Below are 23952 nucleotides of genomic sequence, written 5' to 3'. Positions count from 1 at the left end.
TTTTTTTTCCAAAGGAAAACCCTTTTTTGATCCCATAGGGAAATCATTTTGAGGAATATGTATGACTGATATAAATACCCCTATTTTGCTAAGCGAGCGCAAGTTTACCTTAATTGCCCCTTTCTATATGATCTCTACTGAACACTTGAGGTACTATGCCATGATCTTAGGTTCTCAATTTACCTCGAGATTTTCGGTAATATTTAAGGAGAAATATATGTCGACATTGTACTCTTTCGATTATATGATTCTCCTGAATCAATATAGTTTGTGAAATTTTCATTTACATCTTCTAACTCCTCGTGATTTTTCATAACAATGGAGTTAAGAGTTGTTTTGATATCATAGCAATTAAATTAGTGCACACATTTATGCTAAGTTTTAGATGTAGAGCATACATTAGGTGTCTTTCAACATGATGTTGAATTTTATTTTACTAATTTAGAAGATATCTTCTTTTGATTCTATGGTTGCTTTTGAGAAGCATTATTTGTGATCAGATTTCTCCCCATCTTATTTGCATTTGGGAAAACGGTGGTTTTATGAGGTACCTCTACTATTTTTGGTGCATTCATCGTAGGCTACATGAGGGGACCAAGCTCCTAGAGGTCTCCACAACGACGAGGAAGGAGGAGTCGATTTCTGTCATTGTTGCAGAAGGGAGATACTAGAGCTGCTGAGGTCCTGAGCACGAGCCCACGATCGTCGCTGTGGTGAGCATGAGATGGTGGTGCGACGCGCGAAAGGTGCCTCTGCCATGTTGGTCACCTCATCGTACCACTGGCGATTCCATCGCCAACCGGACCAGATGGGGCCTCAATGCTGAAGGCGAAAGAAGGTAGTGAGGCATCCAAGCCAGCGTCAATGAATGGGGAGATGACGAGCTGAGTGAAAGTAGAGGGCATCAAAAGGGTAGGGATCACACAGTGATGTCGGTGCCGCCATTATGATGGCATCTCCAGAAGCCATTAGGGCGCCATCTCCAGAAGCCATAGCGGTGGCCGGGAAGGTCATAATTGTTGGCAAGGGCACGCAGCGGTGTCAACCACGACGACAGCGAGAAATGTGATGATGTTGAGCAACACAACACAGAGGACGTCACCTACGATGGAGATGACGAAGACGACGATGCCGACAGGATTGAGTGAGCGGAAACACTAAGAGGATGACAGTAGTGAGGGACATTGGGATGGAAGGTATGTCATCATCCATTTCCTACCCTATGTGCTTCTTCTTTGTTCATTGTTCTTCTTCATCCTCAGTGTCTTCTCTGTTCTTGCGGCCTTCGTTCTCATAATAGAGAGCAAAGATGTTGATAACAAGTTGAAAGAGATTGAGACAGTGTGGAATTCAAGTAGATAGAATAGGAAAATCATTGTTTATTTTATTGATTCGGGTGTTCATATACAAGTTGAATGAGTATTGTTGGGGAGAGGGTACACAACTGTCATTGGTGGTTAGGAGGTGAAGGTGATCAAACTGCAATAGAAACCATCACTGGTTGAACTCGCACAGCCCTCGAAATGCCAAAACTTTCAGGCTCGCTCCAACTGACTGCAAGGTCGGAGTTCACAAGACTGGTTGTGTGGAGTATGATGCTACTTTCAGTTCAGTGCTAATGGAGAGTTCAACATTCAGGTTCTTGAGTGCTAGAGAGACATTCAGGTTGGAGAAATACTACTACTATTGTGGACAATATAACAAGGAGAGTATACTTGGCAGGCTTCACTGTGGGGGTATACGCATAAAGTCTTTATAAAAAAAGTAACAGGAGTAATCACGCCTAAGAACCCAAGGCAGTGCGCTCAGCCTACTCTTAGAAATCCAACTAGACTCGTCAGAGTCTGACCACAAGGAAAGCACTCTCTTACTAGCCGCCTAGGTCAGGTGCTATGTTGAGTTTCTGTTCTGTTTTAGGAAAGCCTTCGATATCTGGTATTAGAGTAACTCTAGCAATTTTCTTAAATCTCATTTCCAATATTCCCATATATAGGGAATGTTCTAAAAAGATTTCAGCTCTATATCTCTTCAGTCTCCATCAACTTTTCGAAAACTCATCACTTATATCTCAGAATCCTCTATTTTATTTGTATCCAACAGCTATAATTCAAACGGTAAAAATCCAACTGGCAAAAATTCAAACGGATATTTCTCCAACGGCTACATTTCAAACGGCTCCTTTTCAAATGGTTATTTCTCTAACGACTATATTTTGAATTTCTATATATTTCACGTTCTCGGTGCCTCTGCTCAACCACACCATAATGAGTCATCGTAGCTTCCTCATGCAATAGGACTTGGAGTTGAAGTCTGATGAGTATGACGACGAACTCATTATTGCTTCTGCACACGCATCACACAATCAATATAAGCTTTTGAATGGCCCACATCATGATAGTTTTGTGCCTGGCCATCAAGAAGTTCATCGCAACAGGAAAGCAGGGCATTCGAGACTACACAATAACTACTTTTCAGATGCTCCTACCTATAGTCCAACTATCTTCAGGTGCAGGTTTACAATTAGGTCATATGTTTTCTTTGCCTTTGTTGATGATCTCTTGTTTATAAATCATTCTTCTTTTTCATGTAGGTTTAGAATGTTGCATTCTCTATTTTTGCGCATAGTGAATGTTGTAGAAGCCCATGATGATTATTTTTTTCAAAAAAGAAATATTTTTGGACATCTTGGGCTATCTTCTATGCAGAAGATTACCGCACAATTTAGAATGATAGCTTATGGAGTAACAGTGGATGCTACTGATGATTATGTTCGCATTGGAGAAAGCATCGGCATAGAGAGTCTAAAAATGTTTGTGAAAGCTATTATCAAAGTCTTTGGAGATGAATATTTGAGAAAACCAAATGAGAATGATACTGCTAGGTTACTTGCAATTGGGGAGGTAAAAAGTTTTCCATGAATGCAAGGGTTCATAGATTGCATGCATTGAAAGTGAAAAAATTGTCCTCCGACATAGCAAGGTCAGTACATTGGTCATGTGTATGAGCCCACAATCATTTTGTAAGCCGGTTCTTCACACGATCTTGGAATTTAGCATGTCTTCTTTGGTATACCGGGATCTCACAACGATATAAATGTTCTTTAACGTTCCCCACTCTTTGATAGACTTGCTGAATGGCAAGCTCGATTATACCATCAATGATCACAGATATACAGTGGGGTATTACCTTGCAGATGGCATATATCCGCAATAGGCTACATTAGTGAAGACTATACAATCTCCATGAGGGAACAAGTAATATTGTTCTTACAGGCTCAATAGGTAGCTAGAAAGGATATTGATCGAGCCTTTGGAGTTCTACAATCTCGTTTCGTCATTGTTCATGAACCAGCTAGATTTTGGGATAAGGACACACTATGAGAAATCATGGTCGCTTGTGTCATCATACACAATATGATAATTGAAGACAAGTGATATGGTGATGAAGACTTCCAGTACGAAGCTATGGAAGACACTGTCAGGCCCTCCCATACTCCTACTTTTGAACTGAAAGAGTTTGTTCAAATTCATCATAGTATTGGAAACAAGTAGACTCACAGTCAACTACAAGTGACTTAGTCGAGTACATGTGGCAACATCATGGTGGGATGTAGTTTATTTGCAATTGTGTTGTTGTTTTCGTAATTTTATTGATCTTGTATGTCGCATATGTAATAATGGAAACTATTTCTAATATGTTTGTTTCTGTTAGTTCCACAAAAGCTAACATAGAAGTGCCACAGATAATAGTTCGCGAAATATAACAAACATTACAACAAATGTTCCTACCGCTTTCACAGAAGCTAGTAGATAAGTGACAAAGATAATAGTTCATAAAATATTACATTACAACAATTACTCAACTAGAGGTACGGGCTCGTCGAGTCAGGATCTCATTCTGTAGGCTCATGTAGTATTATTTTTTGCACCTCAGATATGTCAATAAGATCCATAAACATAATTCTCTCTTTCTCCTTAATTCTCTTGAGTTCTATCGCTTGAATCTTTACCTCAATTGCAACCATCTCTTTATCAAGTTCATATGCTCTCCCCTCAATTCTCAACCTCTCTTATTTTAGCACATATGCTGGTTCATAGCGCTCTTTTTTTCTTCTCTTTCATGGCCTCTACCTCTACCTTTTTTACCCATAAATTATCTAGACCTTCCTTATATAAATTATTAGTGCCTCGCCATAATTTTTCTTTCACCGCTTTCCTACCAGTTGGTCTTCTCATAATCACAATCTCATTCTCAAGATCTAGTGCATCATGATGGCCTTCACAACTATTTGAGTTGGCACTAGGAGAAGATATACCAGGAGATGACTTGACAGTTATCTTTTGTTTCTTTGCATTCATCTAAGATGTCTTACTAATTCATTTTTCATTATGCTTCAATAAATTCCAACAATGTAGAATTTGGAAGGACCGGTGTTGCTTGTATTTTTCCTTATACAAAGCACATGCCTGGAAAATCTGTATAAGTGAATATATTTTGTTAAATATATTACCAACATATAAATTTACAAAGCAAAACACAGAGATGTGGACTAACCTTATCCTGCAATGTCACCCGCTTTGTCTCCTATGCTCAATTTACTTATAGCATCCAGCGAACTTATTAATACACTCTTGAATGGTAGACCAATGGTGAGTTAGGGAACGGTCAGACTCACACTCCTTGTGCTCATAGAAGTAAGCACAAATTCTCTTCCAATAAATTGTACAAGGTTGCTCGTTGCTGTGGACTGCATTTAGACTAATATTTTGTCATGTCAACACCAACGTCTCGTCTTCTTTCTCACTATAATTGGCTGATCTTTTTTTACTCTTTCTAACAGGGGAAGATGCATCTTCAATCAGGAACTCTTGCTTCCCAATTAAACTACACAGTTCAAGGTCATCAATATTGTTGCTCTGGTTCATCAAATTCACAAAATGGTTCTCCCTATTTTTCATTCTTCATAAGCTATAAATTTACTGCATTCAACAATTAAAGAATTTTAGTGAAAATTTAGGGAATAAATTGAAGGGGCAAATAAACTCATGGACTAGGACATCTCACCGACGGATATGCTACTGTGAATGAGGACCTTCCTCTTGCCACCGCCCCACGAGCAGTCGACGTATCGATCTTGCTCCCGCCTACTTTGCCTGCAGCCTACTCGCCCTTCCTGCTTGCCGAGCGTCTGCCCCGCACCTTGGCCCCCTCGCTTGCCTGCAGCCTGCCCGCTTGCTCGCTGAGCCACCTTGCCAGCCTGCCGAGCCGCTCAGCCTCCTAGCCACTCGCTGTGTCGCGCGTCCTGGCACCATACGCCGTAGATGGGGGAGACAGGAAAGGCAGCGCATGGGAGGTGGAGGAGGCGATGTGCAGGAGTTAGGGGAGGCGAGATAGGGAACAGACACCATCTGCTACCTTTGGGTAACGGGAGGAGAGGCTAGGGAAGCTACTGAGGAAGTTGCTGGAGGTGAGTTTTTATGCTATATTCTTTATTTTTAACTATAGAAAAGTAAACAAGAGAATTGCTGGAGTTGCTTTTATAAAAGAAACCACCTTACAGTACAAACTTTCAGAAGTTCAAACGCCAAGAGTGTAATTTTACAACTCTTCTGCGCCAAACACGGTGACTTCGCAAGTGCTCCATGATACTTGCAGTTGCCAACTGTGAGTTCCTTTATTTTTACAGCCTGATCGAACACTGCCGCTCAACCGCTCCAACATCTCTCGCTCGCCGTCGAGCGGAATCCAGTACAGGAGGGGGCGCTTTTCTGGGATCAGGCCCCTTTTGCATCCACGTTGCCGATCGAACGCGTGATGGCATGGCACCCGTACCGGCCTGTAGCACAGTAGCTAGCCCGCCGCGTGACAGCGCCACCGCGGCAGCCTGATGCCCCAGCCCTCCTCACCTCCCCTGCACTAAAAGCGGTCGAAGCAGCCGCCCCACAGGAGTCGCATCCTCTGACATTACAGGAAAAATGTACAATAATTTAAATCTAGATAAATAATATCGTACCATTATTTACTGTAGTGATTTTACGAAGCAATGTTTGATGGGTCAATGTCACCACTACTATTCACATATGACATTACTTTAGCAATATCAGAAGATGCGAATCCACGCCTGCAACAGTTCACCCGTCTGTGTCCATATGTTGTTCCGTCACGTCCACTTTATCATAAGCAAATTTTTAGGATCTTATTTAAAAATATCTTCGTAAGATTTTATCTACATCATCTATTTCCTGATCTAATAGTTGAATTGAGGAGAAAAGAGTGAGAATAGATACATATCATCACAACGAAGGAGATTTTTTATAGGACTGGGTACTATAAAATTTGATTTCCACTTTTCCTGTGGTCATATGGAAACTGAGCGCGTGTTGCGTGCAGGGAGTCTAGAGAAGCTGCCGCCTGCGCGACGTGTAGTACATGCGTAGCGGCCCTTTCACGTGCAGTCGGCACGGTGAAAAAGGCATGTAGCGAAACGAGTGAGAGCGTGCGAGGACTTTTCAACCGCTAGCCTTTTTTGGATTCTCAACCCTTCTCCCCCTCCCTCAACGGAGTAGCCGACAAATCCCATTCATGAGCATAACACAGAAATGCAATCCACTCCCTTGCGCACTGATTATCAATCTCGTATGTTCTTGTAACCTATATCTATCTATTTATCGATTCTCTTATCTACCTTATATTTTTTATCTATCTTTTCAATACAATATACTAGAAATTTTCCCCTCCGCAAAACACTAACAAAATATATATATATATATATATATATATATATCTATCTTATATTTTTTATGAACGGTGTTGATAGCCCAACACGATTAGAATTTTTCCCCTCCGTAAAACACGGACAAAATAAAGATAGATGCTCCTCTTATGACCCCATGCGCTTGACTCTATCCGAAAGAGTTCTAATTATGAGGGGCAAACCTAGTACGAGATTAAGAGTCGAACTCACCACCGAGTGTTCGCACAGAGAAGAAACGACCAACGCGCTGCTAGCGCGCTCATAGTTCAGTTTGATTTGCGTGGTCTTCATTTGACCATTAAAAATTCTGATCGCTAACCTATGTCAGAACACTTATCTTTATCTCTTAAAATGATATTGATAGATTTATTATCATAATTTTATTATCTTTAATAGCATATACTTAACAAAAGTGATGGACAAACATATCCTAAAAAGCCTGCCCTTGGCCGACAGATTTGTCATTTTGTTGTTGCTATTATTGATAAAACAAGGTTATCTCAGACAGTACTGCCCTATGTGATTCTGACATGACCCTGACAATATCATAGCTTTGGCCTTTTTCAGATCTACTCTTGGCAGCATGACTTGTCAACAATTTCTGGGTAACCAATCCCGGCAGCCCCTGCCGGCTGTCCATGCTACCCATGGTCACTTTTAATAAAAGAGTCTTTCTAAAATAATTAGTATTTTATATGTCTTAATGTATTTTTATCACTGTTTCTCATTTGGTCTTAATCAATTCATATTTTACCTCGTTATTCGTGTAACTCAATACTAATTATAAAAAGAGTATTTTCATCATAAAATATTTTACAAATAGTCCTCTAAATCTTCATGATTTGTTAAAAGTGTTAGGTATTACCAAACAGATAGAGTATTTTTTTTTTTTTTGGCTTCAACTTTCAAATGACAAATGACCGCTAAACTTGGACATTCGCTTTCAAGTTTCAACTTACGAAGAGTAAAACTTTCAAGTTGAGATCCAGAAAACACAACTTGAACAGATCTCTTTCAACGTGACCTGTGGTTGATCGCAGGTGCCCTTGCCCCCGACTACCAAATCTGTTGCAGGGGAGGAGGAGGAGGAGCGCCACGAGAGCAAATAGATTTGGAAATCCGCAACAGGAATCAAACAAGAACAGAAACATTAGCGGGATCCATCAGCAGATACTACATGTTCAAACGCTTTCTCACTACAGATTGAAATGCGGTACTAATTGAAGCCCCGACGATGTATAAACAGGAATCCATCAACAGAAACATTATCCGAGATGAACAGCACTCCGACACTTCTCACCTCGCTCTCTGACCAATTGCACCGGCGGATCACGTCGGGGCACGTCTCTTCTTCCCCGGGAGTGTTGGGCTCTCTACCGTCACCCAGTAATAAAGGCCGGATCTGTCGTGCTCAATCAACACAAAAAGGGGGTAAGGAAAAGTTCAGAAATAAATGCATCGAATGATGCAAAAACAAAAGAGAAAAAAGGAGAAGGATGAACATCTCCGACCAACGTTGTTCACTTCCTCCCGGCCGTTCGTTTCGTATCCCGTGTAGGTCTCCATCGCCACCTCCTCCCTCCTCGCCACTCGCCTTCCCCTATATATACGAGCCATGAAGGCTTCACTTCGCCACATGCACTTGAGCTCGAGCTGAGCAGCACTGATCACTCTCGACTGCATGCATGTGACCAGTGGTAGGTAGGAAGTACGAGGTACACATACTTCTGCCTCCTCTGTTTGGGCACGTTGATCTGTTTCTTGGCCATGGTTGTCCTCGCGAAGCCGCCAGCCCTAGACCAAATCTCGCTGCTGAGGTCCCCCGAGCCCGGGGCTGCCAACTTCGCCGGCGTCCCGGCCGTCGATCTCTCCAGCCCGGACGCAGCTCTGGCCGTCATGGACGCGTGCGAGCGGTTCGGGTTCTTCAAGATCGTCAACCATGGCGTGCCCTTGGACGTCGTGGATAGGCTGGAGGCGGAGTCCGTCAGATTCTTCGCCTCGCCGCAGGCGGAGAAGGACGCGTCTGGCCCCGCCAACCCGTTCGGCTATGGGAACAAGCGCATCGGACGCAATGGCGACATGGGGTGGCTCGAGTACATCCTCCTCGCCGTCGACCACGCCTCGGTCTCCAAGGCCTCCCCTGTCCCGTCGTCCTCGCTGCTGTAACCAAGAAACAAAAGCGCTTCTACTCAGTCACTGCAGCCATTGTCCGCGTGCTGACGGTCGGTGTGCACGTCTTCGCGTGTGTCGCATGCAGGGACGCGATCAACGAGTGCGTCGGCGCGATGCGGGGGCTGGCGAAGTCGGTGCTGGAGGCGGTGGCCGAGGGGCTCGGCGTCGCGCCGAGGGACGCGCTGAGCAGGATGGTCACGGACGCGGCGAGTGACCAGGTATTCCGGGTGAACCACTACCCGCCGTGCCCGCTGCTGCAGCTCCTACCAGACTCGTGTAGCGTGACCGGCTTCGGCGAGCACACCGACCCGCAGCTGGTGTCCGTCCTCCGCTCCAATGGCACGGCCGGCCTGCAGGTCGCGCTCCACGACGGGCGGTGGGTGCCCGTGCCGCCCGACCGCGACGCCTTCATCGTCATCGTCGGCGACTCGCTGCAGGTATACATGCATCTCGCCAACCAACTCATGCATGGATCGTACGTACGTCGAGATGACAAGAGTGACCTGTGGCAGGTTCTGACTAATGGGAGGCTGAAGAGTGTGCGGCACCGGGTGGTGGCCAACAGCTTCAAGCCGCGGGTGTCCATGATCTACTTCGCTGGTCCGGCGCCGGCGCAGTGGATCGCGCCCCTGCCGCAGCTGCTGGGGCACGGCGAGCAGAGCCTGTACAGGGACTTCACATGGGGAGACTACAAGAAGGCTGCCTACCGCTCACGCCTCGGCGACAACCGCCTGGCCCCCTTCCACATCTAAAATGCACACCTGTCGCGAGACGGCAGGTTCGTGCATGCAGACGCTTCTGCCATCAGCGACAGCTCGTCTCGGCGCTCCTGGGGAGTGGAGGCCACAGAGCTACTGATTGCTCCATCGATCTGGTTCGGTAGGGTCGTAGGGTTGGGTACGCAGACAGGTCTGCTGGATTATTCGTCTTGCTTTAGGTGTCCAATCTCCAATGTACAGTAGCTGTGAGGAGAGCTTGCGTTGGCTTTGGGCTTGATGGTGTGTGCGTGTTTTCTATAAATGGTAGTATGTCGGCTTTCCCTGTTTGCTGTGCTGGATTCTGGACACGTGGCGGGCAGTGCTAATTCGCGCACGTGCGCGCGCAGCGGAACTAGCGCACGATTTCAGCCCGACCTTTTCCAATAAAGAGTTCTGCAAAAGAAGAGAAACACATAAAGAGAGGTTAATTGAAGGACCAACAAGGTGACTAAAAATGTCTCATCAATTTTACGGATAGTCTTTTCTAATTTTCATCCATCACACATATCTTCTAAATTTAGATAAGATCAGATATTATGGAGGAACTATTGGTACTAGGATACATAATAGGAAAACCTCAATACAAAGCTGAAGCACACACTTAGAAGAAGCAGTCAAAACGGGACAAAAAGTCAATTCCAACGATCTAACCGAACTTCTTGGCGGTCTAACTACGAAGGGCAGTCTAACATCGGGTCCTAGAGATCTAACAACTACCTATGGTGGTCTGACCACACCTGTGGCGATCGGACTCTTGAAACTAGCCATAAAACACAAAAAAGAACTTCATAACCGCTGGGACTTTAGGTCTGGTCTAACTCCTAATCTAGCGGTCTTACCGCTAGTACTACAGAAAAAAAACAGCAACAAGAAAATAAGGTCAAAATGGTAAAATCCAATCAAACGACCTCCAAATTCAATAAAATTTGAACTAGAGGTACATCTAAACATGGAGAATTACCATGAAAAAGATCCATTCAAAAATATCAAAACTTCACCATGGATTTCACACTACCGCATATTAGGCCATCAGTGCCGATTCAAAATCGTCATCAATAGCGATTCTTGAACCGGTACCGATTACTCGGCGTTGATAGTCACCGACTATTAGTGCCGGTTCTTGAACCGACACTGAAAGTACTATCAGTGCTGGTTCTTAATTGGAACCGGCACTGATAGTCGGTTCAAAAATCGATATTCCAAAGCCAAAAAAATAAAAAAAAAATTGCAAGCAACCAATGACCGAGACCCGATCTACCTCACACGCACACGTTGTCATCGCGTTTTTTCACGTATATGTGTTCCATTGGATTCAAAGCCGCGAGCTCCTCCCTTGCACATACATTTCTTAACATCTCACCTATTCCTCATTGCTAATAGCACTACGAAATATTTTCCTTTTAACTCCTCATGCTAAAAGTTTGTCATGATTATTTCGGTATCTAAATTACTTCAAATAAAAAGGTTGTCAACTTCAAAGTTATAGATCTCATCGAAAACTATAATTTTTATATAAAGTTTACCTCCATCCAACACTGTATGAAAAAGTTATGAATTTTGAAAATTCGGTTATCATCAACTATCTGTGCTAGTTTGTGTCACGAACTGATAGTCCATTCATTATTAGTGCCGGTTTTTAGCGCCTCAGCCATTGTTCGCATGTAGGAGTTTAACAACCGGTACTGATACGTCTTCAATGTTGGTTTTTGTATAATCGACACTGATAGAGCACTACTTATGACTTGTTCTGTAGTAAAATCATGAATTTCGGAGAAACCGAGGTGAGGGATAAACAAGTGCAAGAACTTCAAATTTGTGGTGCCCCTTAGAGGAATTTATCCCAAATAATTCAAGATGTATTCTCCCACGTCCTAACACCTTGATGACTCACAAAACCCCATCCAATACCACAGCCCAAGGTAAAAACAAAAATTCTGCCTGTGAGACGTATACATACAAGAACTGCCGAGCTACACACGGAGAACCCCTTTTACCGGCCATGCATGATCTGCTTACGTGAGCAAGTACTCTGCCCAGGATTAGTTCTAGTAACTGTATATTGCTTTGTGCCTTGAACTGGGCCATATCGGGTGGCAGTCGTGAATATTTCGTAATTACGGCAGACGCATGGCCCGATTATAATGACGCGAGTGGTAGCCGCATTACGGACCTAGCATGCATGTATGCGTATAATTATCTAGGCTCATTTTACTAAATTTGAAAGAAAATGTATTGAAAAGTAATCTCTATGGAGTTAGTTGTTAATCACCGGCAGCTGAAATTAAGTGTCGATTATGGCGATTGTCATGTGGGCCTAGTTTCAGTCGTATCTAAGGAAGGGTCATGCCTGCACAATTTTGACGTCCAAGTAGTATATGCGTCGAATTCCAGCAGCTTCGGCCAACCTTCATTTGATATTAACAAGACCGCACAACATTTATTCGCGCCAAAATCTCATCATATAGGCATGTCCGATCTGGAAGGAGATCCTCACCAATCCACATCTCATAGCTGCACTATTAGTTCGATCATGGGAATCGCGTTGGGGTTATACCTGGCCATTTGTTGATTTTGTTGTGCATGGTCGTGACCGTAGGAAAATAATTTTGTGAGGCACCGACGTTGGAAAATAGCATATGGCCCCACTTAAAATCCAGTCCATAGTGGCAATATGCAATTTTTACCATTTTGTCGTCAATCAGCTCAAATTAACAGCCCTACATTTAATTTACATTTCCATTTGCATCCTGGATCCGCCTCTAGCCAACAGCATTATATCCAACCTGGTAACATGCAGGCTGGGTTTTTGGAAGTTTGGCTATGCCGACAGCTTGTGGCACAAGATGCATGGACAAAATGCTAATGGGATCATGGGGTACAGGCAGTACGGTCAGCCCTTGGATTTTGAGCCGTCGATGGAAGAGTGTCTTGTCATAGGTTAGAGTTTTAGAGTCTTTAAGAAATGGTTGGATCTGTTAAATTTTAATTATTAGTTTTTATAAAAAAGATTTAGCTTATAAGCATATCTAAAAAGTTAGAAAAGTCAGCTAAAATCTATTTCTCACCTTTTAGTTTATTTTAGCTACAACTGCTTCCTCGATCAACTAAAAACCATAGAAACCAAAACTAAAAATCAGCCATTTAAATAACTTCTAATTTTTTTAGAAAAAAGCTAGAAAAAATGTATCCAAAGGGGTAAATATCATTTTGATTCCTAGTACTATCCTACCTCTCCCTTTTCAACTCTACTTTATTTTCGCTTTGACTTTTCTATCCATGCATGCATGTTGTCGAGACATTGCTAAAGGCTAAAGCACACTCAGGCCCACGCAGGATGATTCTTTTCATCTTATGTTTACACGTGAGTACGTCGGGTCTTTTGTGCAAGTCTTGGCCGGATCCGGATCCTCAGACTAGGAGTGAAGTGTAGCACAGTGATTTATGGTGGGCGCTACAGTAAGTCGCAATAAAATGTTATAGCAACGGTGCTGGCCATGGTTATAATATGCCAATTTTACTGTTCATAAAAATTTATAACACTAACTCTTGATCATCTGTTTGCAGGAGTGGACCTAGCTCTATAGGAGCGGGGTAGGATATGTACCTTACTCATTTTTGATAGTTTAGTGGATTGTACGTGTTTTTATTATAGCTCTACTGTTACGGTAGCTAGCAGCTTTCGCTCGATTTCTGGGTTAGACACACTCCTGTTCGTTTGCAATCTAATAACTTAGGTGGAAGTGAAATTAGGAGATCCTTGTCCGTCTTGGCCATGTATACCACATCTTGCATTATCTAGTTACCAATTTTCAATCATATGTACAAAATCCATCTTGCTAAATGTTTAGAATATCAAAATAAAAGTTCTTCTTTATTTCCAGCACAAAGATTGTCCACCGCTGGACCAGCCTCCCTCCCAGAATCTAAGTCCAAAGGGGAAGAATACGGCCCCGAAGCCTTGACCTACCTGGAACCTTAACCCGGCGCCTCCGTCGTCACCGGCGTCGTCGTCTTCTTCATCGTCGGAAGGCCGTGCGCTGCGGGAGGCTCTGAATGGGACGAGTGGGCCCTGCTGGTCTGGGGCCGATAAAGCATGGTAGCCTCGTCGGTGGCCATGAGCCGTGTAGCCTGGCCCATTTTCCCGGACTTGAAAACACTTGGGCCAACCGGACAGACCCAGATGTATGGGCCTCCCTGAAAGGCCGGCCATAACCTCCAACGCCCGCTGGGCTGCACGTACAGCACATTAGATTTCACTTGCTGTGTTGTTTCTTCCGTCTCGTTCGGTAGTTGAGTAGTTCTGTGCAGTTTTGTTCCAACGAAAGCCATGTGATTATTTCCGTTACATGACGACTTGACGAGCATCAGGATTACAACGACAATCCGCAATGTCACACAACGATCTCTGCTCCTCCTCGCATGATTTACTGGTTTGTTACGGTAGGAGGCGTGCAGTAAGCCAGTGACGCACGAGAAATACAACACAACTTTATTTGGATTTACCAAGTTACCTTAATCAGACAGCATAAATAGTAAATTAAGCTGGGCTGTAAATCTGTAGATGTTATCCTAGCGGAGACGGGAGAACAGAACATGCAACGCTGCAGGATCGCGTCCGCCGCCCTTTGTTCACTTCCGCGCCTTCTTCTTCCACAGGTTGCTGAGCACCCGCATGGCGCCAACGGCCTTTGGTTTCCCACTGGTGCTCTCGTCGTCCGCACCCTCGGCCGCTGTCCTCTCGCTAGCGCCGACCGAGCTCTGGCGCCGTTTGTCCGAGCTGGTTCCCGCGGCGCCCGGCGCACCGCCGCCGAGCACCATGGCGGCCTCCTCGGCTGCCTTGCGCCACTGCTCGCTCTGCACGCGGGAGCACTGCGCCTCGGCCTCTATCGCCTCCCTGGCGCGCTCTGAAGCCCTCAGCCGCTCGGCGAGCCGGGCCTCCCGCGCGGCGCTCTCCCGCAGTGCGTGCTCGGTTTCCCGCGCCCTCGCGGCCGTCGCGTTCACGGCGTCCGCGGCCTCCTCGGCCATCTTCGAGAGGTCGGCGTTGTCGGCTTCGAGAGCGGCGATCTCCACGTCCTTGGCCATGAGATTCGCCATCAGCTTGTTGATCTCCGTGTCGTTCGACGCCAGCTTCGCCCTCAGCTCGTCGAGCTCCGTGATCTTCGCCGTCAGCGTCCCCTTCAGCTCGTCGACCTCCGTATCTATCACCATCAGCTTCGCCCTCAGCGCGTGGACCTCCATGTTCTTCGCCCTCAGCTCGTCGACCTCCGGGCTTCCCTTCATGCCATCACCATTTTCCACGGCATTGCTCACCTCCCCATCATCACAAGTCTTCTTGGCTTCCTCGTCGACCAGGCCCTCGTTGTTCCCCGACTCATTCGGCACAACCGCGTCAAGAACATCTGTGGCCGACGAGCTCATGCTGCCTTTATCCTCATTGGCACCCTCCGCGACAACAGCAGCTTCGTCTGCTGGTACCGGCACCTTGCCGTTGTCGTGTTCGACAGGCGCCGAAGTGGCGACGTCGTCCCTCTTCTTTGCGGCGAAGCGCTTCTTGGCCTCCACCAGCGCGGCACGCGCATCCTTCCTGGCCTTCTCTGCCGCCGCGAGCTGCTCCCGCATCTCCGTGAGCTGGCCGTGCGCCTTCTCCAGCTTCACCTCCAGCTCCGCCACCCGGGACCCCGCACCAACGCCAGCGCCAGCACCGGCGAGCTTCCTCTGCAAATTCAAAGCCACGCAAAAAAAAAAACGCCACCTCGTTAACCGTATGTACACAGAAGTGTTTGCATTGTTCGTCATCTCACAAGAACATCCTTGCCTCGTGCAACGGGCTGCGTGGTGCCGTCCCTCGGACGCCAGGAGCCCGGCGCTGCACGCAGCCACTTGCCTCCGAGCCCGCCCCCGCCTTCAGGCGCAACGCCGTCCGCTGCGGCAGCTCAGACGCGGCCCTGAAGTAAAGGTGCTCGTGAATTCAGTTCCATATATCTTAGCAGAACAGGGTGCGAAATTGCTTGAAAAACTCGGAGCCACTATCGACAATACCTGGGTCTTGACATGCGACTGTCCGAGTCTTCGAACTTGCTGGTCTTCTTGGCGTTGGCCGTGTGTCCTAGCATCGTAAAACAAGTGTGAGCTCCTGAAACACAACGAGACTTCAGATCTGGGAATATATCGCTCAATGCGCGAACGTTGAGGATGTTTGGTTGGTGCGCACGTCAACCTCCCGGTGTTATGTTGATGTGCTTGCATCTAGTACTGATTGGAAACTTGGAACTGCTTAATCTGGTTGGAGTTCTGGTTGCACATTAGGTTGTTTATCTTTTCTCATTTCCTTTTGCTCAAAATTCATGCAGATGATCGGTTGGAAGTAATTCAACTCGTGGAATATTTCTTGTCCCTACTTGCACTCAACTCTGGTAGGTTTTTTTTTTTTTTTTTGATAACTCTGCTAGATTCAGAAACGTTTATTTATCTGAAGAAATCCACCCAAACGCATGCATTGTAACGATCAGATTTTTCAGGCCTACAAAATGCCCCTTGTTAGTACTAAATGCTAAATTATACAAGCACATAACTGACCAAATGTGAGTTTAAGATTGATTAAAGCAATGAAGTGATTGCTGCTATATCGATCTCACCTGGATGGCTGGATGATGCGAGATTTTACCAGCACGTCCCGGACTGCACGGAGATGTAGCTTCCAAGTTTGCATTTCACGGCTCTCTCCTGCAGCTTCTCGTTGTAAAGAAGAGAAAGTTGAGGGAAAGAAGAAACTGACGAGTACGGCAGATAAGGATTAGGAGCCATGTCTTGGTGGACCGAATTCGCCTCGCGTACCGAGCAGACGTTCCGACATTTGAGAGACTTAGCTGCTCTATAAGCTATAAACAATTTAGCGCGTTGGTTTGTTTCCAAGGTAAGCATTATGCATTGATCAGTGACATTGGCTCTGCCTGGTGTGACCGCTGGAGGAGGTAGCGCGTTCGAATCTCATCCCTCGTTGAGTGAAACTTATTCATGTTCAAACGTGGGACCCACTTGTCAAGGCTAAAATCCAAAAATAGATAATAATTGTTATCGTATTTGTTAAAATAGATACTACCTCCGTTTTTAAATAATTGACACTGGTACGGTAGCAACTAAGTAACTTTGACCAATAATAATTTTTAAAATATTTAAGCAAGTAAAATGAAAATAGTATTATTAGACAAAATGAACTGAGACAGATTCTTGCGGTTTGATTCAAATCTAACGTCTGACGTCGTCGACTGTAAAGGAAGCTAATTTCAGTCACATGAACAATAGTCTCCCCCATATTACATCGTTAATTATGTCAGAAGAGATAACGATATGATGGTCATCCTCCTACCACAATTGAATTTGAATCAAATGCACTCCACTTAGATTGGGTATTTTGATTGAGCAGATTGGGTGTTTTGATTTCCTCTGGTATGGTGTTCTACAGTAGTACAGCTGAATAATTTGCTGGATTGGGGGGCCATGGAAAATTTCGGTTTAACGACTGCTCGTTCTCCGCCCTGCAATTCTGTTGTAGATGCACTCATTTTGTTTAAGTGGAGGAGAAACAGAAAGAAGAGGCAAAAATCAAAAGATCACAGGATTTTCACGGACTCGTTCTCAAGCGGATCGATGCAGCCACAGTACTATTTGTTGTTTATTTTGCTCTGTGTTGCCGGTACCTGAGCAACATTGTCGAACATGTTTATGTTCCTGGAGATGGAGCCATATACACCAGAGGGGTATGCATTCTTTTCGCCAGGCCTTCTGTGAGCAATTGAAATTTGTCCCTGAAAACTTGTACTTCTGTTGTTCTGTCCAGCCAAAACTATTGTGCGCCACCTTCCTCTCCAGCTATTAATTGAGAAACGATTTTTAATTATTTACTACACTGGTCAGCCAAATGTTTTAGTGTGCTGATCACCCAAATGTTTTAGTGTGCGAAGCTTCATAGATCAAGAGCCCTAGTAAAAATGAAGTATTTAACGTTACAGTGCGTACCTCGTTCTACCCACGAGCTAGTGCCCTCAACTCAGGTCTCAATAGCCTTGCTAAACCTATAGGCACAACCAGAGCCACACGATCAAGATTTTAAGCTAACTCACAAAAAAAAAACTAGCCTGATAGGTGAGAAATCATTTATCTTTTAAGCCGTGCTCATTTTCGATGTAAAACTAAATCCAACATTTCATATGCCATACAACTCCTATACAACCGTATGGGTTAAATCCAACATTTTATATGCTACCCGCTTTAAGGTACAACACCCATACAACCATATGGGTTATGTCATGTGTGATCTACTATCCAAAGTCCTTTGAACCATATAAGGTTTTGATTCATATGTGAGCTATAAGCTATTGCCAAGTGCTTTGAGGCATCCGATCCTTAAATTTGTACTGCGAGTACATTGCTACTTCAAATAAGGAGTGAAATTCCTATATAGAACTTTGTAAGTCAAAGCCCCCCCCCCCCCCCCCAAAAAAAAGGTTAAAACAACTGTGCAATGACGCAGAGTCAACAGAAGAAGATTAGAACAGACACCTCAATTCCTGTGCAGAGCTCACATGGGCCCGGCCGGTTAGATCCATGAAAAGCTCACACGGGTCGTCGGCGCTAGTAGTGGTGTTGGCATCGTTCGGTGCCGATGGCAGTAGTGCCGGGCTGTTCTTGCGGCGGCCGGAGCCGACGAGAGCGCACCGCCGGCCGTCCAGTAGCGGTGGTAGGCCTGGTGAAGTGGCGCGGCTGGTTGACGTTGTAGTTGTTGAAGTAGCAGAACTTGGTGTCCCGGCTCCGGCACCGCGGCGCACGCCCGCGCGGCCCGCGGCCTCCTCCAGCAGGTCGACGCTCCCGCGCCCTGACGCCTGCTGCAGCCTCGGTGGGCCGACGACCGCGTGGTGCACGGGCTGCTGGGTAGTGATGACCTTGCCGAGCAGCTTGATGCCCGCCACGCCGGTGCACGCGGCGGCCGTGTCCGGCATCTCCACGTGAGACAGCATGTCGTGCGGGGCGCTGATGGAGGCTACGGTCCCGATGCTTTCGGACGCGAAGGGAAAGAAGTATCGGCCATCGTGTAGACCTGGCCCCTGTATATATAACCTCTGTGATTGGGTGAGTGCTCGGTGGACACCATGATTTCGGTTCTTTTCCAGGGCAAAGCGAACCAACAAAAGGTTGTGGTGTGTCATGCCTTTCCAAGCCTCGTTGCAAAGTCATGCATGTTTCAGGCTCGCGCCGCTGCATGATTTGCCTCGACGACTCGCCGACCTGTACAAAATCCTGCTGACGTGTCATAAGATGTGCGTCTTGCAGACGGGTTTTCACACAAGGGAAAGGAACCCAGGCAGGCAATGTAGAGGCAGGATCACTTGCTTCCTAAGAGTCCAGGGCAGCAACACCCAGTTGCTAAGAAACGGAGTAAAAGAAAATCGCGCCTTCTTTCCTTTGCCAATAAACTGGTGACTTTGTGTTTGTGGCATGAAAAGGTTATGAAAAGTACTCAAAACTATCCGAGGCAAGATTACCTCCTTCAATTTAGCTCTGCAAAGGGCATGCTTTTGGGGTGTGTTTGGATGAGTGCATCAGGCCGTGCTTGCATCCGCTCGTGCGTATATACGCCCACAGAGAGACGCGTTTGGTTGCCGTCACGCTCGTGCTTGCATCCGCTCGTGCAGGATACGCTCCGATGCTGCATAAGCGTACACACTGGAATCGACCATCACTCGGATGCAAGCTCGCGGGATGTAACAATGAATCCTCTCATACAACCTCAGATTTAGTCTATCAAATATAAACTCAAATTCAACCTAAATCTATCGATCCAACCAACCAAACTCTTTTTTTTTTCTAAAATACAACTCCTCCTCGATCTGCTTCTCTTCATCCAAAATCTACAATGCAGTTCTACAAGACGCAACCAAACACACCCTTCTTGTTCATGGTCTTTATCCATATGGTGCTAATCGCTAACCAGTAGCTTTTGATGAGGGGACAACAAAAAGTGAGGATCGTTTTGGTTGGAAAGGTCGAACCACGTCCTGCTTGTCATGCCAATCCAAAAGAAAGTGCCTCACAGCTTTGCACGTTGCTGAGAAAACGCATTGCCAGCCCCGGAACCTGCAGGTTTAGCTCCTGACATTTCGTCGAGCACCTTGGGCGCGGCGCCGACGACCCAATCGTTATGGCGCGGCGCCGACGACCCAATCGTTATGGTGCGGCGCCCTGACGAGAAGGGTGTAGGTGAACACGTTGGGCTCGTCGCAGTCCTTTCCTCGTGCTTCCGTACACCGGCACGACGGCTCTGGCCATGTTCTCAGCTCGTCGGGCTCGTGGTTGCTGACCCGCACGGAGGGCGCCCAGCCGATCGAGGCCGTGATCGCGGCAGCAAGTCTTCGACTCCTCTTGAGTACAGGCTGCTCGGGAGGGGGTCTCACCCATAGCAGAGTCTCCGCAGGATGCTTCTAATAGGAGGGAGGCTATAGGCTGTCTCCATGGAGAAGTGGCGGCGCTGGAGGAGCGACCTGAGGTGGAAGTGGAGGTCGCATTTGTCGGAGAGCACATGGCGCGTCGCGCAGGTGAAGGGCGTTCGAACGGACGTGGGAAAGACAACTCCACATCCACATGTAGTTATGACGTGAACCCATATAGTATCTCATCGGTATATCATTTCCACTTTATATTTATTTATCTATTAATTTTCTTATTAATCTTATAGTCTTTTTATACTTTTTATCATAAATTTTAACGTAAATAAATAATACTGATACCCCAAACGTTGGGAGGGCGAGTGAAATTTTTCCTTCGTAACGGACCTGCCTAAATCAGAGACGCAGACTTGGGAGTGCTTCTTGGAAATTGGCATTTGGTGCGCAAATTTGCCGTACTCAATCTGGACCACCCAACTTATCGCACGATCACGTGGAATAATCGCGATCCTATTTGGGCGTTAGTTTTGCAGCCCAGGCGGAATACATGCACGGTTTCATGAAGCCCAAATTGGATTGCGGGTAAATTCGTGATCGTGTTCGGGCCGTAGTTCTGCAGCCCAAACGAGACGAAGGCCGCGCGCGCGCCCAAGGCCTGGCTCCACTCGATGCTCTTAGGCAGTGGAAGAGAGCTCGAGGAGTTCGACCGACGTGCTCTTGCCGGCGGACACCTGCTACGGCTACGCCGTCGGCGAGCAAGGCGAGCCCACCTGTGCTGGCGCGCCCATCCGAGTCGTCGACGCCGCGCTCCATGTGACAGCGCTCTCGGCCGGGGAACCAGTTGCCACGCTCTAGGGTCTGTCACGGTACGTAGGGGAAGAAGAAGAAGAAAAGACAGTGTCGGCAGTGTCCTTCCCCGGTGTGTCAGCTCTACGAGAAGATGACCTGTCTTGACGCAGTCTGCATGACAGTTATGAAGACGACGACGACTCCCCATCCGCTACTGATAATGGCGTCCGACAAATGGCCACCTACCGGTTGTTATACTAATCTCTGCGAGACCACGGCCATTTTATCATCGTTGGAGTTGCTACGTCCCAATAATAGAATCGATCAGAGGACGGCGAATGCAAGATGTTCTAACTGTCTCCTCCTTTTAGCAACAGCAGCCGACCGGCAGATCAAATCTTCACCTGCCATAGGGTATAAAGCAACGTAGAGTTATTTTGTTATTAGAAAAATGAATCGGTTCCGGCCTCCACATTGTTTTATGCATATAGTATTTGCTTGTTATTACAAAATCAGCCCTTGACTGCCCATTTGGAATAAATAGGTAATAAACCACATGCAAAAAAGTAATTGTCACCTGAGATATAGCCTGTTACTAAACGGCCGATCATCCTTGCTGAAAAAGTCTATGACCACCACCTTTAAGATCATCTTATTACAGCATCCCTTATTTTTTTCATCTCCAACAACTACCATATTTCCTAATTTCTACTTACTCTTCTCCTCCCTCCGAATCCACTGCCAGTATCTGTAAACAGTACTGCTACAGTAACTCGGCAAATTTAATGGAATAGATTCTCTCCGCAGCACTATAGCACTGGATAGAGTATCTGGAGATGAATTTCCAACGGTACAGTACTTTGCGGGGGTATTGTAGCACTGAATAAGGATCTGCTAGAGATGTCCTAATGCTTGGCAAGCCATGCTTATGCCCTCACTGTCTTCCTCCTTTTGCAAGTGCCATGAAACGATTAAGGGATTAACCTGAACATGTTCCATAGTAGCAGTAGTATCTCTACCAAATCCTTTTTCGTTTTTCTCTTCGTTTTTACAGGAATCAGAGCTCATGATGCACAGACTACTCTGCCAAGATGGAGTAACAACTTGTCAGTTCAGTTGGTCACTCCCCGCTACGTCTTGTACGGCTACAACATGCAAACTACTGCACTGAATACGAGTACAAGGAATAATTGAGCAGAGCGATCCAAGAGACATCCTTTATTAGCCAGCGGATTAGTGATCGGCGAGCTCGGTCGCGGTAAGTAGTAGCAGCAGCTTGCACCACTTGTCTAGGCGACAGGGGCGGCTCCGTCATGGGCATGGCCGACGCCAACAAGCGCATCGATCTCGCCGCGCCACTCCCCTCCGTCCGGCGCCACGGCGGCATGAGGGCTGAGGCCACGGCCACGGCGCTGCCATCCTACAAGGCGGACGCCACGTCCGGCCCCCCGGGCCACACCGGAGCGGTGCCCTTCGGGTGGGAGCGCCGCCCCGGCCACCCCAAGAGTGTCCGCACCCGCCGGCCGCCACCGCCACCTCCAAAGACTCTCGTCGACGAGGCCTCGGTTGCGACACGGGCACCGACGTTGGTGGTCGTGGCAGCCGCTCGGGGGCACGCGGATGAGGAGCGGTTCTCGGACGCGCGCGACGCGCTCTCCCGCGACGACATGAGCTGCCTCACCGTGAACTGCAGCGTGACTGGCCTCAGCGACGCCGCGGAGGCGGCGCCCGGCGTCCGCGGCAGCGTCATGATGGACCGCTTCCTGCCGGCCGCGCACGCCGTGGCCGTCGGCTCCCCACAGTGCACCTTCCGGAAGGCCGGGTCCGCCCGGGAGCCCGCGCGGCCGGCTGCGGCCAAAGCGCGCGCGGGCGACGGCGACAAATTGCCAGTGAGGCGGCTGCCTCTCCAGCGCATTCTGACGAACCACCTGCCGTCCCTCTCTCCAGACGACAGCAACGACGACGATGCCGACTCCGATGCCCACAGCACGCGGGACTTTGTGTCCAAGAGGTGCGGGTTGCTTCCCACTCGTTGCGTGAAGAGCACCTTTCTGCTCCTGAACCCGGCGCCCGCCATGAGGCGCGGCCGCGGCGCTCGGCGAGGGGCAGGCAGACCGTTCCTGTCCAACGGAGTTAGGAGCCAAAGGGAGATGGACCCTCTGCTGCGGCGCTCGCCAAACGAGCGAAAGCAATTGCAACATTCTGGTGAACACGATCCCGGCATGGTATCACTATGACATACCCTCGTGATCACGAACTTTACCTACGTGTTGATGAATTCAATGTCATGCCTGAACAATTCACATCTTCTTGTGGAACCTCGCAGCAATCCTGGGAGGAATTGTACGTCAAATCACTGCTCCAATCAGGCCGCTTCGATCCGACGGCATCTGCAGCCACCGTGGCCTCGGAGCTGGACAGAACAGTGCGCGAACTCTACAGAAACCGAGGAGCAGAAGCCGTCCACCCGAAGGCTAGCCATCTGGGTTTGCTCCTGGTTCTTGACAGGTCAAGCGAGGAACGCCATGGCTCGTCGGCGCGGAACCTCTCCGAAGCCGGCGAAACCGCATTGCTGCTGCCACCTCCCAAAAGCTCGAGGAACGCCGGGAACAAACTCAGGCGTGCCTCCGACAGCACCGGCTATGGTGTCCCGCTGCTTTTGGAAGACAAGGAGCCTGTTGCCGGACGTGAGATCATGCTGTCGTCGCAGCCGCCACTCCCGTTGCCGTTGCCCATGTCGCCGTCGGAGTCCTGGCTCTCGCGCGCGCTGCCTTCCGTGTCGAATCGATCTCCTGCGACGTCTTTCCTGGGGCTTCACGTGCACTCCAAGAAGAATGCTCCATTGCCGTGGTGCTCCATTGAACCGACCAAGGTCATCGATCATGCAAGGCAACGGTAGATACGAGTACACGATCTACAGAAGTAATATAATAAAGGTGTTACTGTATTAATTATGTGAAATTGTTATGCTATGACCTACACAGTATTGCATGGCCAGTGCAAATGTTTGCTTTTCTACCCTGCATGTTCAGGTGACAGA

At 47.3% G+C, this 23952-nt stretch overlaps 3 protein-coding genes across 3 annotated transcripts; 2 read left to right on the top strand and 1 right to left on the bottom strand.

Moving 5' to 3' along the window:
• Positions 1–8521: 8521 nt before the first annotated feature.
• LOC133885428 (gibberellin 2-beta-dioxygenase 3-like) lies at positions 8522–9946 on the top strand. Its single transcript, XM_062325143.1, has 3 exons — positions 8522–8916; positions 9012–9363; positions 9439–9946. Exons 1-3 carry the CDS (start codon positions 8522–8524, stop codon positions 9676–9678), a joined length of 987 nt encoding a protein of 328 aa, XP_062181127.1. The 3' UTR covers positions 9679–9946.
• Positions 9947–14313: 4367 nt separating this feature from the next.
• On the bottom strand, positions 14314–15480 carry LOC133884155 (interactor of constitutive active ROPs 1-like). Its single transcript, XM_062323515.1, has one exon. It carries the CDS (start codon positions 15478–15480, stop codon positions 14314–14316), a length of 1167 nt encoding a protein of 388 aa, XP_062179499.1.
• Positions 15481–21836: 6356 nt separating this feature from the next.
• Positions 21837–23930, top strand: LOC133883935 (uncharacterized). Its single transcript, XM_062323341.1, has 2 exons — positions 21837–23137; positions 23239–23930. The coding sequence occupies exons 1-2, from the start codon at positions 22226–22228 to the stop codon at positions 23809–23811; spliced, it is 1485 nt and encodes a 494-aa protein (XP_062179325.1). The 5' UTR covers positions 21837–22225; the 3' UTR covers positions 23812–23930.
• Positions 23931–23952: the final 22 nt, after the last annotated feature.

Source organism: Phragmites australis, chromosome 11 (assembly GCF_958298935.1).
Source record: "Phragmites australis chromosome 11, lpPhrAust1.1, whole genome shotgun sequence".
Lineage (NCBI taxonomy): Eukaryota > Viridiplantae > Streptophyta > Magnoliopsida > Poales > Poaceae > Phragmites > Phragmites australis.
Note: the sequence above shows the minus strand (reverse complement) of the source record. Positions and strands in the feature narration are given on the sequence as shown.